This window comes from Astatotilapia calliptera, chromosome 17 (assembly GCF_964374335.1).
Source record: "Astatotilapia calliptera chromosome 17, fAstCal68.1, whole genome shotgun sequence".
In the NCBI taxonomy this organism is placed as follows: domain Eukaryota; kingdom Metazoa; phylum Chordata; class Actinopteri; order Cichliformes; family Cichlidae; genus Astatotilapia; species Astatotilapia calliptera.
In genome coordinates, this window is record NC_137438.1 from 21,801,012 (window position 1) to 21,817,919 (window position 16,908).

The window sequence follows — 16,908 nt, forward strand, 5'->3', positions numbered from 1 at the left end:
TCCTCAAAAGATCGAAGCTCGTTTGTGAACGAGCGAGTCTTGCCCTGTGCTTACATCATGAAAGCGAGCACGCTCGTCTGAGGTGATACACAAAAAGTAATGATCCTCGCCGTCTGAGACAAACGGCGCAAACTCTGAGACGTTCTGAACTCAACAAAAGGGATAAGAGGGTTCTTGAGAAATAAGGCTTTGTGTATGACTCTCACCTCCATTTTTATTTATTTATTTATCATTTTTGGGGGGAGCTGAGGAGCGGGACGGAGCGCGGGAAAACAATCAAAACAATCCACGCTGAAGCCTGACGTCTGTGTGCGAGATACTGATAGAGAGAGATAGAACAGGAGTGCAAAGATTTGTGGTAAGGCTTTGATGAGTAAAACTGCTGTACAATGGCTAAAAATATCAGTGCGTGACTCGTGTGTGTGTTTTTAAAGTGTGTGTGTGTGTGTTTGTGCACGCTGGCGGGCGGTAGCGGTTGCTGTAGAGGCTTTCACACTCAGGGGCTCTCATGCACAATAACAAAGTAAACTGTGAGGTCTGCACGAGAGTGTGTGTGCGCATGTCCGTGTGTGTATGAATGTTTGTGTGTGTATAGATATATATATGACACATGGGCACTTTTTTTCTTTTTTTGTTTTTTTTTTGTTACATCTTTACAAAGAAAAAAGCAAACATGACATTTTCAGGCAACAAGACCACAGAATAGCAAGTTAACAAACTTTTTTTTTAAATCTATATTTTTAAATATGAGGGATCCATACAAAACACTTATAATAAAATACCCATGTTATCAAATAATTTCACAAGAAATACACTGACGCGCTAGGCAGGAAGTACCTTTCAGAATTTGGCACTGAACTCCACTGATTTTGTCTTTTTTTCCTTTATAAGACATTTTGCTGAACAACAAAAACACATCTAAATATTGTTTCCCACGAGAGAAATAAAATAATAATGACATTGATGCTTCACAAGCTGACATTTTATATATATATATATATATATAGATATATTTATATTTATATATATTTTTAGGAATTTCATATAGGTAATTAACCAACAGGAAATTTAGCAAATAGGGACTCCTTAAAAAAAAGAAGAAGAAAATTATAATAAAAAACAAAGTAACTGTTATAGTAATATGAAAGGCTTTGTCTATTGTTCAAGTAAACTGATTTTTTTTAGTCTTCTCTTGAAAAACATGAGACATTTAAGACCGTTAGACTTGTGATGAAACCACAACTAAACTCACGAGAAGCACCGACGTTAACGCGGGTTACAGGTATCGTAGTATTTTTTTTCCTCTATACATTTAAACAGTAGAAAATATAGGTCATTTCATCATGTGCATTTAAACCACGGATTGTCTATCTGTGAGTCAGTTCAGCAAAAGGTGACACAAGTAGGTAGCATTTCTCCCCCCCAAACAGGGCAAATGTCGTTTTTTTATTTTTACCTTTAAACTACTCTAGAAAAAAGTGGTTCTATATATAGACTTTGAATGAGAAACAGAGCCACTTAAAATGGCCTTATCAAAAAACTTTACACTGCCTGAAAAATGTAAAAACCATTAGAGAGCTCTGAGAGAGTCTAATATTGATCAGACAGTTTTTATTCAAAACTGTTTGGAAGTAGTCTTATTTCTCAGAGAAACTGACGCCGACTGCTTCTGGCCCGCGCTCTTGTGGCTTTTTTTGTGTGTGTTTTTTGTGTGTTTTTTTTTTTCTCCTCTCCATCGGCACCAGAAGCAAGAAGACGCGCCAATTCCTGTTGTGAACTTTCAAGTTTACTTTAAATGAAGAAGGAAGGAAAAGGAACTGACATAATAATAACAACAATAAAGAAGAAAAGAAGAAGAAACAAAAGAAAAAGACACTGTATGGAAATCACTTTGCCACAGGTTGTTGTTTTTTCTCAAAAAGAAAAAAAGGAACATTTTTTATCCATAAAAATCTCAGTCTTTTTTTTTTGTTGTTTTTCATACGAATGCAGCTTGTTGTTGTTCACATTGATTCATTTACCCACACCTCCCTTATCGCCTCCCTCCCTCCCTCCCTGAAACCCTCCCGGAAAACAGATCCAAATGAGGTCACATGCAAAAAAACAAAAAAAAAACCAACAACCAAAAACAAAACAACAAAAAAACATAAAAAGACCAAAAAGCAAACAAAAAAAAAAGTCCAAAAAAGCTAAAAGTTCAAAAAAGGTCAGTAGACGGCGGTGGCGGAGGAGGAGGAGAACCAGGTTATGATCAGGTGAGCTCGGAAAAGACATCAGAAAAAACAATGACGGGGGAGGAGGAGGAGGACGATGGCACTTTTTTTTTGGTGGGTATTTTTTGTTTGTTTGTTTTTGTTTAAAGTTTTGTGTTTTTTTCGACACCACGGAGACATGCTAGGCAAACGATGAGCTAACAGGCATGGAGATGGGTTGTTCTAAAAGGGGGAAAGAAAAAACGGGAGAGGAGAGAGTTACACACAGAGAGCCAGAGCACCACACCACTACAGCATTTCTTTTTTTATGTAAAAAAATAAAATAAAATGAAAAATAATTAAATAAAGGAGAAACAACAACAACAAACAGCAAACAACAACAAACGAACAACAATGCAAAACAGCAGAACAGCAACACCACTCACTGATTTCATCTGCAAATATTTTAGCTTTAAATCTGTTTTTTCTTGGGTTTTTTTAGTAATATAAAATGATATTGATGTTTCAAGTCTATATACTAACAAGCAACAACACACGTTCACTCATTCGTACGTACGCGCACACACAAAAAACAACAAGAAATAAACAAAGGAGCACCCAAAGCGCTATCCATCAGATCCCGGATGGATGTTCATTTGGGAGAATTTTTTTTTTTTAAGACGGGGAACGGGTGGGGAGGTTCTTTTAACTCGTTCCTTTCTGCTTTCAGATCTTTGTAAAAGTCGGCAGGTAAAGGAGGGGCTACGAACAAACAAAAAAACACTCAAAACAAACAAAAAAACCACTCAAAACAAACAAAAAAATTATGAAATTTTAAAAAAAAACGCAAGGAAAAAGGTTGAAATTCGACAAGTGAAAGAAGTAGTCCCACTATGGATGGAGAGAGGGAGAGAGTGGTAATAAGAGAGAGAGATGGATGGATAGATGGGTGGGTGGGTGAACAGCACAGAGAGGAGTGTGGTGGTGGTGGTGGTGCTGGTGGGAGGGGCGTCGAATGGCGGCGAAATGTTTTGGTGACTGTGGTTTTCTGCACTAAAAAAAAACACCAAAAAAACACCAGAGAACCCAATTCCACGAGACTTCTCCACAAGGGTCTACTTTATAATGATGCTGTATACTTTATAGGAGTCCAATAACTTAACGATAGGCAATAAATAAAATCCTTTTTCTTTTAAATCTGAGGCAGTAAAAATGCTGTATAAAAATAGAACTGCTTTTTTTACAAATAAAATTTACAGGCCTGTGGCTTTCTGTACTTTGAATTATTTTTTTTAATCTTTCAAACAAACATCAAGTATTTTCAGTTTACCCCCTTAACCCATAAACTCTTTTATTATTAGTAGTAGTAATAGCATTGTCATAGCCTTCATCAAATTCTGGATGTTATTTTGAAAATGCTCTACATGCTGTAATATCTCTTTCACAACAAAGACCAATGTGATCTGACCCAGAAATGTGTTTACTAATTATTCATTTTTACCTTTGAGAAATAAAAAAATTCTTCTTTTTTTAAAATTTTCACATAAATAAAAGCTGGAGTATGCGTGTTTGTTTTCCTTCCTGCGGCGGTAGACTGTAACTGTACGGCAGGTTGATGTTACCACTGACTATACTGTAAAAGAGGCCACTAAAAGTTTTGCAGCCTTTGCTCCCGGGTTGCCAGCAGGCGTAGAGGGGTTTTTGGAGAAGCAGCGGCGGCCTGCAACCAACACCGCGGAGGTCAAAGGTCGAATGTGCATATCGGCGTGCGCGTCAAAATTTTTTTTTTAAAAAGTAGTAAAAAAAAAGAAAAAAAAGTAATAATGAACCATTCACCAGGCCTCAGGTTCATAATGAGAGAGAGGAAATAAAAAAATCTTCATGGCTCCTTTGTCTTTACGTCTGTCCTGAAAAAAGTATAAATAATCACCGAGAAAAGTTTTAAATACCTGCGAAGCAAAAAATCGGAAAAAAAAGCTACTTTCTTCCATTATTATTAAAAAAAAGAAAGAAAAAATTGCACAAAGTAATGGTGGTAATGGAAGCGTTCATGTGTGTCAAAAAAAACTGTAATAAATAATAATACTTGAACATAAGAGTCTCCAAAAAAGCAAGAAAAAAAAAGAAGGAAAAAAAAAAGAAAGAAAACAAGGCGTGTGTCTCCCTCAGGGTGGTTGTAGGTCGTCTCCCCCTCCCTCCCACATCCCCTCCCTTGAACCCTCACCCCCGAGTCCCTGTGTAGAGAGGTCGTGGCTCGGTTTGCGGTTTTTTTTTTCATTTTCATCATTTTTGTTGTTTTTTTCTGTGGGGGGACTTACCCTAGCAGTGCTAACATGGGGAGCAGATAGACCCTAGTGCTAAGATCAGTACGGTTTGCTGTCGTTCTTGGAGCGCTTCAGCTGCACCTTCAGCCGCTTCATGCCAATCTGGAAGCCGTTCATGGCCTGGATGGCTGCCTGTGCCGACACTGGATTGTCGTAGCTGACGAAGCCTGTGAGGGGGCGCAAGAGAAAAGTGGACGGTTAGAGGAAAAGTTAGAAGAAGGTCAGTTGTGAAGAAACTGTATTAAAATAACAACAAGAAGGCTTTTAAAACATTATTGAGTCAGACTTTCAAGCAGCCTAACATTGGCCTACTTCATCCCCAACCGGCCATGGCAGAAGGCTGCCCCTCCCTGAACCTGGTTGTGTGCTCGGTTTCTTCCTGTTAAAAGGGAGTTTTTCCTTCCCATTGTCACCAACTCTTTGTTTAAAAGTAGTCATCTGATTGTTGGGGTTTCTACCTAATGTTGTAGGGTCTTTTCCTTACAGTGTCAGTTGCCTTGAGGCAACTGTTGCTGTGATCTTACCTGCATAAATCCTACATCGCCTTGTTCTCAAGTTATCACATTCGATTTTCAGAAAACTTGCTCTGACCTTGAGATCGATGTCACTGATTTTAACTTGTGTGAGATTTTTACTAGATGCATCTATGGTATCAATTTAAAGCTACAGTGTCGCCTTGTTCTCGAGTTCTTGCATGACAAAAATACTTCACAAGGCATCCTTACCTTGTTTCTGGGTCTTTGATATGTTTAAAAACACTCCGGGTACACAATAAGACAAGATTAAACTGTAATGATGGCCTAAGGGATGTTCGTTCGTTGCATCAACAAAATAATAAGAGACTACAGCAACAAACAAACAAACAGATTGTAGGTAGCATTAAAGCACAGATTTACTTTGGCAAAGGCCACTTTTGATTAAAAAAGTAAAATTAAAGGTTTTGGTGCGGACTGTGGTATATACTAAGATTTATTTTTCTATCTTCTCCGCAAAAAGTCATTTTTGTTTACGCTAACGCTTCCCTTCCCCCTGTAATATCTGCAACCTCTGAAGCTGACAGTAAACTCCTCGTCTCGCTTGTCTCACATCCATCCCCGCAAACCATTTTCTGACAAGTACCAGACGGTAGTTTTTTCCTGGATCCATGCTTGATTTAGTTCTGTTTTCCTTAGTTGCTGCTTGTGGATTGGATATGTGTAATATTTAGGTTTTGATTTCCATACAAATGCAAATCTACACGGTATTTGCCCTGGATTTACTCTAGTATTTAAAAAAAAAAACACACACACAAAAACATACCAGTAAGGAAAACGTCAATCCAGATGGAAAGGAGGCACTGAATTCTTCTTTGTCAAGCTTTTCATGCAATTCCCTAACAGTTCCTTCTAAAGTTCCCTGGAAATAACTGTGTAAATATGAATTACTTATAGAAGATAGACACAATGGTTTGAGACGGCAACTCAAATTTGCACTTAGTTTACAGAGCTATTAAAGTATTACTAAGACTCATTCAAATCCAGGTAAATTCAGGTATTAGTGGGATGGCTCTTCTCTTGAATTGTCAGCAGTGTATGTTGGCGATTCATCTGCATTACGTCAGGACTTATAATAATAAGTACCAAATGAATAACTTCCAGGAACTTTCTGAAGAACCTTGCCATGAATGTTTCTCTTTTCTTTGGTACTTGAAGCAAAGCACCACAAAAATAAAGGCTGATCCAATAAAAAATAATGTTCTTGGTAATAGCTCAGACATGTTCTGGAAACTGGCCATCGGAGGACAACCTCCCAGTGGAAAACTTGATCATTTTCGGCTTTATGAGCCGATTATGAGAGCCGGAAATCATCACTATTTTTAGCAGAAGTGTCTCCTGCCACATTTGTGTCATGTGGGAAGGATGGTAGAGTTGGGTAAAACTTTATAAATTGTCTATTTTTGATAAGCGCGAGGTTTCCTAATTGTTTGCTCTTTCAGGTACGTTGCTCAGCCAGATAAGATCTTATAGAAATCATTGCTCTGTAATTATTGCTTAAATATTGAAGTTACAGCTATTCAAAGTCTAACAAAACATTAGATGTGAGTGCAACAGTCATGTTGTACACTGACAGACTGTACATAAAAGATGGTTGTAGCCACCAACGTAGCTACAGACCAGCTCATTGTACCTTGTTTTAAAGCCTTGAAGTGGGCAATCTTGAATCGCTTTCTTTATGCTTACAAACTAAAATGTGATCCAATTCCAAGGTAGCCTTGCTCTGTGGCTTATTGTGTTTTTTTCTGGCCTTTTTTAACCCTAAACGCGACCATCATTTAGAAAATGAGCATCATGTTGTATTAAGTAAGAAATCTGTCCCTTCTGATATCAGAAGAAATGCAGATAAGGCACTTTGATACAACGTCCATCTTTTATGCACAGTCAGAACTTGCCGTCCTTCAGATTTGTTCCCTTCAACAACAACCCAGCCCCTGATTTATGACACAGTCAAGAAAAAGAAATAATTCCAGGCATTTGTGTGCGTTTTGGTTTTTGCTGCCGTACCGAAGCACTTGCTAAGGTTTGTCTGTTTGTCGATGAAGACTTTGGCAGAGACCACATTTCCGAAAGGCATGAACATCTGCAGTATGTCCTGGTCTCCAAACTCCTGGGGCAGGTGGTAGATGAACAGGTTGGCACCTTCAGGACCTGAGGTGGAGGAGGGGTGGGGGATATGCAGAGCAGATATGAGGTCAGTATAGTTTTTCCATTTAAGCAAACCTGCAGCAGAGGGAGCGCTGCACTGTGGCTGTCGTCATAGGAACTCGGCACAAGCACGCCGCTTCCCACAATGTCCCATGACCTTGGGTTTGTTATTGAATTTAAACAGCATTCTGCAATTGTATTGAAAATACAACAAAGATGAAAGCTTTTGGTTTTCAGCTAAATAATTATATTTTGGTTTGCTTCAAACAAAAGTAGTTCCCTATTCTTTTGCTTTTGATTTATTCATTCTCTCAGCCGCATGTAGTCTCTCTTAAGAGGGGTCATAGGGTGCCCTCCTACCCAGCCTCTATCGCACATTCTAATAATTCTAATAGGTCAGATCTCTCAGAATCATTTAATATGCTCTCCACAGCTAAATGAAGCAGCGAGGGAGCCCAGTGTTTGGCACATCTTTGTTCTCCCTGAGGGGTTTTGAACTCCTGGATGGACTGTCAAAGAAAGACAGCTTCTTTACAAATTTATCTTCGCTGCAAGCCGAGATGAGAAGTGCACAAACAAACAGTATGTGGCTCTATTTGTTTTACTAGACATTTCATCATCTGGTTTGTATTCAGCGCTGTCGTCTAAAGCTTTTGGGTAAATTTAACTTCAGCTGCCAGGTTCTGTACGTCGGCGGCACTTTGCAGAAGCGCTGATGTGCAGGCTGACCAGTTTTCACATTTTCTCTCTCAGACGTTGTAATAAAAGTATTGATCAGAATCCAAGAGAGGTCTGATTAAACACTCCTTTTTTTTTTGCTACAAAAACAATGTGAAATGAGTTATTATAAGTGAAATAAAGGACATAAAAATAGGTTTGGTCCAGTTGTAAAACAAGGAATTTGGTTTTAAGAGATGAGGATGAACTTTTTTATGAACTGAAACGTTGTTTAGTTTTAAAAGTAATTTTTTTTAAACTCTTTGCCCACGTTAGGACAACATTTGACTATTTTGCAATTATGAGTTTCAAACCTCAGAATATACACTAAGTTGCCAAAGGTATTCAGTCACTCATCCAAATGACTGAATTCAGGTGTTCCACTCCCCTCCCTGGCCACAGGTGCATAAAATCAAGCAACTAGGCGTCCAAACGGCTTCTACAAACACCTGTGAAAGAATTGGTCGCTCTCAGGAGCTCAGCATGGTACCATGATAAGATGACACCTATGCAACAAGTCAAACAAAGTGGAAGTGATTGGTAATGATAGCAACTCAGCCATGAAGTGCTAGACCATGTAAAATAACAGAGTGGGGTCAGCAGATGATGAGGCAGATGGTGCACAGAGGTCGCCAACTTTCCGCAGAGTCAGTCGCTACAGACCTCTAAACTTCATGTGGTCTTCAGATCAGCTCAAGAACGGTGCTTACAGAGCTTCATTGAATGGGTTTCCAAGGCCGAGCAGCTGCATCCAAGCCTGAGATCACACCTCTCTGTCTAACAATATGATGGATGACTCTAAGTTTGGCGGTTACCAGGGGAACGGTACTTGTCTGGGGGCGATTATGGCGTGGGATTGCTTTTAAGGAGTTGAGCCTCTCAGTTCCAGTGAAATGAACTCTTAATGCTTCAGCATACCAAGACATTTTGGGACAATTTCATGTCCCATCTTTGTATGAACAGTTTGGGTTGACCAACATGACTGCGCACCAGTGCACAAAAGCGAGGTCTACGAATACATGGATGAGCAAGGAGGTGTGGAAGAACTTGACTGCCTTGCACAAAGTCCTGACCTCAACCCGACACAGCTCACAAATGTGCTTGTTGAAGAATGGTCAGAAATTCTCACAAACACTCCCAAACATTGCGGAAAGCCTTCCCAGAAAAGCTGGAGCTGAGAATGAGATGTGAAGGCAGACAAGCGAATACGTTTGGCAACATAGTGTATCAAGAAAGTCGTGGTTTGACGACGATGAGAATAGTTTCCAGATTTCTCCACTAACATCTGATGCAAACCCTGCCACTTTGTTCTATCAGCAGGCGTGAACTATGACAGAAACCTTTCAGTTCAGAAAAGAGCTTCAAGGGCTACAACTAGTAGACTTTCAAGGGGTAAAGAGTTAAAAGGCCAATTTTTTATGTTTTTAGCACAGATTTTTATTACTTGATAAAAACTAACATTTTATCAGGACATTACACCACAACACTATAACTTTATAGAGTCTACTCGTGATTTCAGCGCTGAGTTTAAATGCCCGTTTGCTTTTTTGAAGAGCAAATCCTGGAGGAGACGCACGTTTAGGGGAAAAAAGTTGCTGCTGTAAACACTCTCAAATCTAACTCCCACTGAGCAGCACTGATGTGAAGACATACAGCCTTAGGCTACTGACCCTCTTTCTGGCTGCCGGCAGCCCCTTGCTGCTGCAGCAGGGACTGGCTGTAGAGGGTGGGCAGCGCTGCGGCGGCGTACTGCTGGATCCCTGAGTAAGCCTGCGTCAGCGCGTCCATGGTGCCTGCCGTCCCGTTGGTGAGCCCTGCGCCGCCCAGGCCTCCGTTTAGAGCCGCCATACCTGAGAGCATTTGAGCAACTTTACATAAAACCCAACAATAAAGAAAGAAGAGTGCACTTACTCATTAGCGCTCCCACTGAAGGTTGTGTTTTTTAACCACACATACACACACACACACCCACAAGAACATACAGGACACGAGACACACAACACACAAACACCGACAGCTACGCTGGACCATACTGTAAATTGCACTCACATCGACACGCACACACACACACGCACAAACAAACAGAGGACCAACCGTGTGACAAGAAAACACAAAGGACGAACACATACAAGCACAGGACACACACAGAGGATTCATTTAAACACGTTAAAGTATGAAGGAAGCTGATGACAGCCAGAGCTGCACGGGTATCTCGGAGTAAAAAGCATGCAGCGCTGCATGCGCACACACAGAAACACACTCGGAGACCACAGCAGCGTCGACGGAACGACAAAAATAAATAAATAAAATAAAAAGAAGATGAAAAATTATCTTTCGCTTCATTCAAAGTGGCGTTGTTAAACAAATACTGGGGTGCGATCATGTGTGCTTTTCCTGCCCGTGACGGCTCTCTTTAGGGGTGAAGACAGGCACGCGGCGCGTAAAGGGTAGGCGGGGAGGGGAGGGGAGCGTGGCGATTTTAAAAAGTGAAGGAACACAGCAGTAACACTCATTAGCTGCATGTAACGGCTTAATATCACAACGGAGGGCAACTTGTCAGAGGGGGTCTGACACTGGCTCGGCGTCCTGTCGCCTCGCCGTCAGACACAGTGAAATAAATTATCACCGCGGCGCTCTGGATTATAGGTCACTCATTTATTCAGGAATAATTGCACCAGTGACCTTTGCAATTCAATTAAGGCCTAGATGTGTTTAAATGAGGGCGGTTGTTGGTGGTGGGTGGGTGAGTGGGAGGAAGGATGCGCTAAGAGGAGAGAAGGGTTAGTGAGGACAAAATGGGATGCAAAATGAAAGCGACCCATTCGGCTCAGAAGGACGAGCACGTGTGTGTGTGTGTGTGTTTAGACATGTTCTGTGTTTTTGTACCTGCGTGCGCTCGAGTAGACGCATATATAATTTACACAGCGGACACAGCTAGTCGAACCGAAGAGCGGTAAAGGTCAGGGGAGAATAATGTGGTGGAAGAGGCTGGTTGTACAGGATCTCTGCTGTCATAACAGCTCTGATTAAGATCCCAGCCCCGTCTCCCCGGAGGTCAAAGGCAGGACGCGCACCACACGGCTCGGCAGATGCCAGAACGCCACACAGGGCGGCCGTGCGGTCGATACGATCCACATGTGGAAAGAAACATGTGTGTGACTCGCTTAAACTTAAAATGGATTAATGAACCACCCAGCTGTGTTAATGCTTTGACAGCAAATTAGACTATTTTTTTTTTACTTCGAAGAAAGAAAAAAAAAAAAGAGTCTTATTTAGCTTTTATTATTGGGACAAAAACAGCCTTTTTGGGCCCTCTTGTGCAACAAAATGATCAAATATTGTATTTCCTAGCGTGACAGCAGCCTGAAAAAAATTGCGGTTTCTCCTTTTGACATTTAAATGATCAAATTTGAGTTTGTTTTGTGTTAAATTCTAACACAACACATCTACCTTTTATATTTTTGGCATGACATTGAAAAGATTTGTATTTACCAGCCAGGAAAATTGATAGAACTGCATTGTGAGGGTACAATTACAACATTTACATAACAGTAAATGTGAAATTGGCAGCTAACCAAAGGAAGAATTACAATTTTGGCCTTTAGCCCCCCGTGCAACTTGTCCAAACCGCTTTGCGGAAACAACAGAAAACACAACAGTGACACAACAAATCCAACACGATGTGAAACGATGACACAGCGACAGCCTTTGTTAGGCAACGAGCAGCACGCCAACTACGCCAGGATGGCACACCGGCACTCTTACAGCAAGCACAACCCGGGACACAACCAGGAAGCGGATGAAGAGATGAGTGGAGGAATGGATGAAATATGTGTTGGCAGGTGATTTTATGCAGTAGCCGTCTTTAAAAGAGGAACAACCATTTATTTTTTAAGTCAAACTGAGACACAGAGAGACGACGGGAGGAACCAAACTCTGGGAATTTTAGCAAAAGCGGGAATACCGAAGCATCACGCTGTCTTTTTTCTGTTTCAGAAGAAGGCCAAGTGATGCATGGTGATAGTCAGTTTCAACATTTCTGATATTTGTATACTTAGGAATAGCCGTTCGCATTAGAGTTGGACAAACGTATGGATTTTTGATATACTCGTTCTTCGTTCAATGAGATTAAATATTGATTTTCTTTGGCATGCATTTTACTCCTACTACCAAATCTGCACATTCTTGGTTCCAGCAGATTTAAATGCAGAGTTTGTTTAACGTACAAGTGAATCATTCAAAGTCATCAGAAACCCCATTTGAGTCAACCCCCCCGACAGCTGCGGCTACGTCTCTCTGCACTGACTCACAGGCTTTGCGGTTGTGATGTCGCCGTTGGTTGTGTATGATCAGAGGTGGAGGTGGAGTGGCTGATGGCAGGGTGAATACTCACTGTTAACGCTACCTGCTAGTGCATTAATGTTGTTCAGGCCCACAGTTGCTCCTGCCAGGCCCTGCAGGGTGCCCAGAGAGGTCAGAGAGTTCATGGCGCCAGCGTTGGAGCTGGCTGTGGTGCCCGCTGCTGGGGGAAGAGGAGGAGGAGAAGGAGGAGGAGGAGGGATAAGGACAGAGGTGAAGAGGGAGAATAGGAGACAAAAGAAGTGGACATGTTACATAAACATATAGAAAACAAAGCAACAAGGTTCCTTGTGTAGAGGTTCAGGCTTTTGCATAGCTTGATCTTCATTTAAAGCAAACAGTAAGTGCTCCATTGTAGCAAATTAGCATCAGCTTTTGGTGCATTTATCACAGACAGTGATGACAAAGAATTTGGAAAGAGATGTGCTACACAGACCAAAGGGAGCTGGCTCAGATTACTTCCTCTAAGTTCATCTCTTTAATGGCTGCACGCTTCAGTTTCTTGAAACTTGGTGGCAAGCTGAATCACAATAATCGGTCATTACTGAGCCTAAACATTTACTACTTCTAGACATGAACTACATAGAGTAAAAGGTAAAAAACAACAACAAAAAAACAGGCACTGGTTTGGCATCAAGAGACTAAAAATGCTGTCCAGTTCAGGCTTTGTCTCTCCCAAAAAACGTGAAATGGACACGCATGCAGAAGTTGCATTATCAGCAGGTAATGTGTGTGTGTGAGTGAGCGATGAACCAAACTTCTAAAACAAAGCTTTAATTTGAACCCCACTTGAGAGAAAAACGTTTTGCCCCACAATGTGCAACCTGGGGCTGAAGAAGCTGCTGAAATTCTTTAGTCTAACTAAAAAACTACAATAACCTAAAACTAACATTTGGAAATTGGACTTGCCAGGACAGAATGCTTGTTAGACATGTCGGGCTCCTCGTGCTGTAGTGTCTCCTGAAGGGCTCAATTTCCTGCTTTGACAGCATATTAAAACTTGGCTTCAGCTCCTTCACAGTGCGTTCTCTACACTGCAGCTTTTTGCTAGCAGTAGGAACTGACAAGGAGGCACCTTCATGTAATGCAAATCAGTGACGAGGAAGGAGCTGTGGCTTGATTGTCCTTCGTTTTTTTCTTCTTCTGTCTTTTAGAGGAATTAATATGACTAACTTATTCTTGCAAATGCAGGTTTGCAGATGTTTCTGTGCATATTTTTTTTTCTCAATTTGAGACCGAGACTCCTTTCTTCAACGGGCAAAGAGAAAAAAGCTTTGTGAGCTCGTGGCGACGATGAATGCCGAGAGGCTGATGGAGAAATCACTTCACAATTTGTTTATCTCTCGAGTTCAGGCGGTGTGAATGGAGAAAAGGGAGCATCTCTCTGACAAGAAGCACCACGGTTCAAGGCAGAAAAGATCTTAATAAAACCAATTCTCCTCATAGTTGCACCGTTCCTTTATGAGTGTTTGATCTGATGCTATACTGATGCTTAAACATGCTACAAGTGGCACCTTTAATTAACCTTTACCAAACAAGCAGTGGCACCTTGACCTTAAATATATTAATCTATAGAAGTGTATGGAGATGATAACAGAATTCTGCATGGTATGTTGTGCACCAAAGCAAGTATACTGCAGGATTGCTGCAATCGAGGTAATGCTGTAAGAGCATTACATAAACATAAGGACAATCCAAAGAAGCACAGATATGCACAGAATGCATATAACAGTCAAACCTCAGAAATGTGGACTATAATTAAATGACTTTTCCCTGGTTTTATTTTAAATCAACTGAAACACACAAAAACAGCCAACGGGCGATGGATGAATAGACCACAGCTGGACGCAAACTCACGCACACATACACCTGAACACGCAGTGATGGCAAATGTGTGGACAAACTGGTGGACAGGTAGGATGGGGTGGGTAGGGAAATGTGGTGCACAAAGCCTTCGATCTCATTCTGCTTAGAACAAAAACAATTTCTTAAAAAAGTATTAATTTACCCTTGTTTTCATGAAAGCGATGCCAACAAAGCAGGACTGCGGCTGAACACGTTAAGAAATGTTGCGGTAAAAGGAAGCGTAATGTCAGCACACGGCCTGTCTCCATGCAGAACTGTCTATATTTATCAAAACTGGCGTGACGTTTTCAGTTTCATGCAGTATATGCCGCCACTCATTCACAAAGAGCGGCTCAGCCTGAGTGCGTACTATTCAAGGTTGGACTGACATTCAGAGAGAGAGAGAAGAAGAAGAAGAAGAAGAAGGAGGGAGACACAGGCGGGAATAAAAGAGAGAAGGTGAAAAGTATGGCGAGAACGAGACGAGAACGGGCGTTCACGCCAAGCGCAGATCAGCTCGGTGAAGGCAGGAAGTGGGATGAAGAGGCGCAAGTGTTAACGAGGGAGGAGACGGGGGGTAGTTTTTCATATTCATGCTCTGTTGGGAGTGCGCACCAAAAGAGACAGCAAAACCACGGCTGCTGGAGCGAGGCCGAGCCGACATGAGAGGGGAGGATGACGGAGCAGAAACAGGGAGCTTGTCAAAAGCGGGGCAGCAGGAAAAGACGAGGGCAACGAGAAGGAACACAAGGAGAGGAGAGGAGAGGAGGAGGGGCAGCGCGAGTGAGAATGAAGAAGAGGTAGGAGGGGGGAGTCTGAAGGTGATGATATTTAACCTTAGCCGGGTTCAGGAGGTTTTTAAAACCCACAGCTATGAACACAGAAACAACACAAACAAACGCCGTCCGCTGGGAAAGAAAACCAGTCTGCTGCTCTAAAAAGTTTCTACAATGTCTCCAGAGCTGGTGAGGTGAGGCATGAACAAAGAAATCGACCAAAAATAGGACGGAAGAAACACACATAGGTCTAAACCTGACGGGAACACTTAAGCACGAAAACGCACATACATGCGAGCGCACCATGGACAGCGCATGTGTATCACAGGATGGCATGGCTGTGGGGCGACATGGTGAGGGAGGTGAGGCAGGCAGGCAGCGGGTGAGTAACACAGCATGGTGTCTGTCTTGATATGAATGTGGACACACACACATACACACACCATGGGAATGTGCCAGAAAGAAGGTCAACAACACTGACGGGGATCCAAACAATGAGGATGTTTCGGCAGTAATGGTGTCGGTGATGATGCGGCGGGGATCGTGGGACGACAACAGTGGCAATGGTAACGATGGAGAGCGAAGGACGCAGGCAGGCGTCGGGCCCTCCACCCTCCCCCGGCGCTGGACCCCCCAACCTGAGTGGCTGTGGCGTTACCTGGGCTGGCCAACGCTCCCAGGGAGGCGGCGTTGGAGGACAGGGGGTTTGCGGTGGAGGGGCTGGCTGAGTTTTGGGCCGCCGCCGCTGCCGCCGCTAAAGTGGCCAGGTTCTGCAACTGCAGAGCACTCATACCTGGAGAGAGGAGCCAGAGAGGGTGGTGTCAAACCTGGGGCTGAGGCGTGGCTGGGTCGCCTGGCTGGACCGGGACAGCGTACCAGAGGACAGCACTGAACACACGTTAGCTGCTGGGCGTCCGGAGGTGTACAGCAGTGGAGTGTGTGGATATCCTGCACATGTAAACCTTGAAATGCTCTTTATTTGAGGTCTTTGTGAAGAATCTGTAGCGTGTGCAGGCAAACACTACAGAAGCTGATTTTGCTAATAAGTCCCCAAAGTGTCTGAATCAGTAAAAAGCAGCTGTTGCAGTGTTTTAGGTTTGGCGCGTTTCTCTGAGGCGGAGCTGCTCCGGAGGAAGAAATCATCTCAGCGATTTAGTTAATGTTATATATTTTTTTATATTCAAGAAGCATTAAAGCTCAGCGGAGAGGGCTCAGACAATGCAGGAGGAAACTAACCTTCCTACAGTGCTTATATGGGCTTTTTAGCCAATTATACCACTTTAGATTCAACAAGAGCTCCGAGTCTGCTCAGCTAACTCATGCTTCTATAAATAAATGTCTGCCAGCTCAACAAAGACCATCACATCTATATCACAGGGTAATGATGGGAGCTTTTATGATATTGTAGTTCAGAGGATGAAACTAAAGGGCACCACACATTGGAACTGGCCTATATCGGCCTTGTTGACTGATGTCAACCTGTACCAGTTTGTTTGATAGTTTGCAGGTATCAAGGTGCAGATGTGGAAAAAGCCCATAAAACTCTTACGTTTATGCAAAAAACAGAACACAAAACTATTTTTGCACCAGCAAATTGCCAAAATGCCATTTAAACGATCAAAATAGGCACTTAATGTGAGAGTCAATGAATCCTTAAAAGCTAAAAGTTCAGTTTTTAAGTAAATTAGTAAACATGACACTGAATTGAGTTAAGGGCCAAAGAAAGACTAAACATATGGGTGTATTCATATCAGCTGGGCTCAGAGACTTCAAATATAAAAATCTGGATGAAGTCCCATCATCCTCCTGAGGCTGGAGCTCTTGTTGGGACCTATTTTTAATTTTTCTGAGCTATTTGGGATTAGGTGGACCATCGTCTTTCAAATAATGTTTAAAAAGTACAACCTTGCATGGGGACAGTGGGTTTATGGTACATTATAAATTCATCATTGTCACAAGGTACAAAACACTTCGAATTTATAGAAAAGCATAAATATAATGACCCCGTGTGAGG

At 42.1% G+C, this 16,908-nt stretch overlaps 1 protein-coding gene across 41 annotated transcripts in view; it reads right to left on the minus strand.

Annotated features, from left to right (window-relative positions):
* Positions 1–1,764: 1,764 nt before the first annotated feature.
* Positions 1,765–16,908, minus strand: part of celf2 (cugbp, Elav-like family member 2) — a 236,489-nt gene continuing 221,345 nt past the window's right edge. For 5 of the 41 annotated variants that reach the window (XM_080291977.1, XM_080291985.1, XM_080291981.1 and 2 more), the window contains 5 exons: positions 15,553–15,687; positions 12,308–12,436; positions 9,585–9,782; positions 7,057–7,200; positions 4,252–4,683 (listed from right to left, as the gene is read on the minus strand). In XM_080291977.1, the coding sequence (XP_080148103.1) occupies positions 4,556–4,683; positions 7,057–7,200; positions 9,585–9,782; positions 12,308–12,436; positions 15,553–15,687 (734 nt within the window). In that variant the 3' untranslated portion in view covers positions 4,252–4,555. Of the gene's footprint in view, positions 2,436–4,251; positions 4,684–7,056; positions 7,201–9,584; positions 9,783–12,307; positions 12,437–15,552; positions 15,688–16,908 lie in introns of those variants that run through there. The other 36 variants (XM_026148415.2, XM_080291986.1, XM_080291978.1 and 33 more) reach the window with 15 other exon arrangements.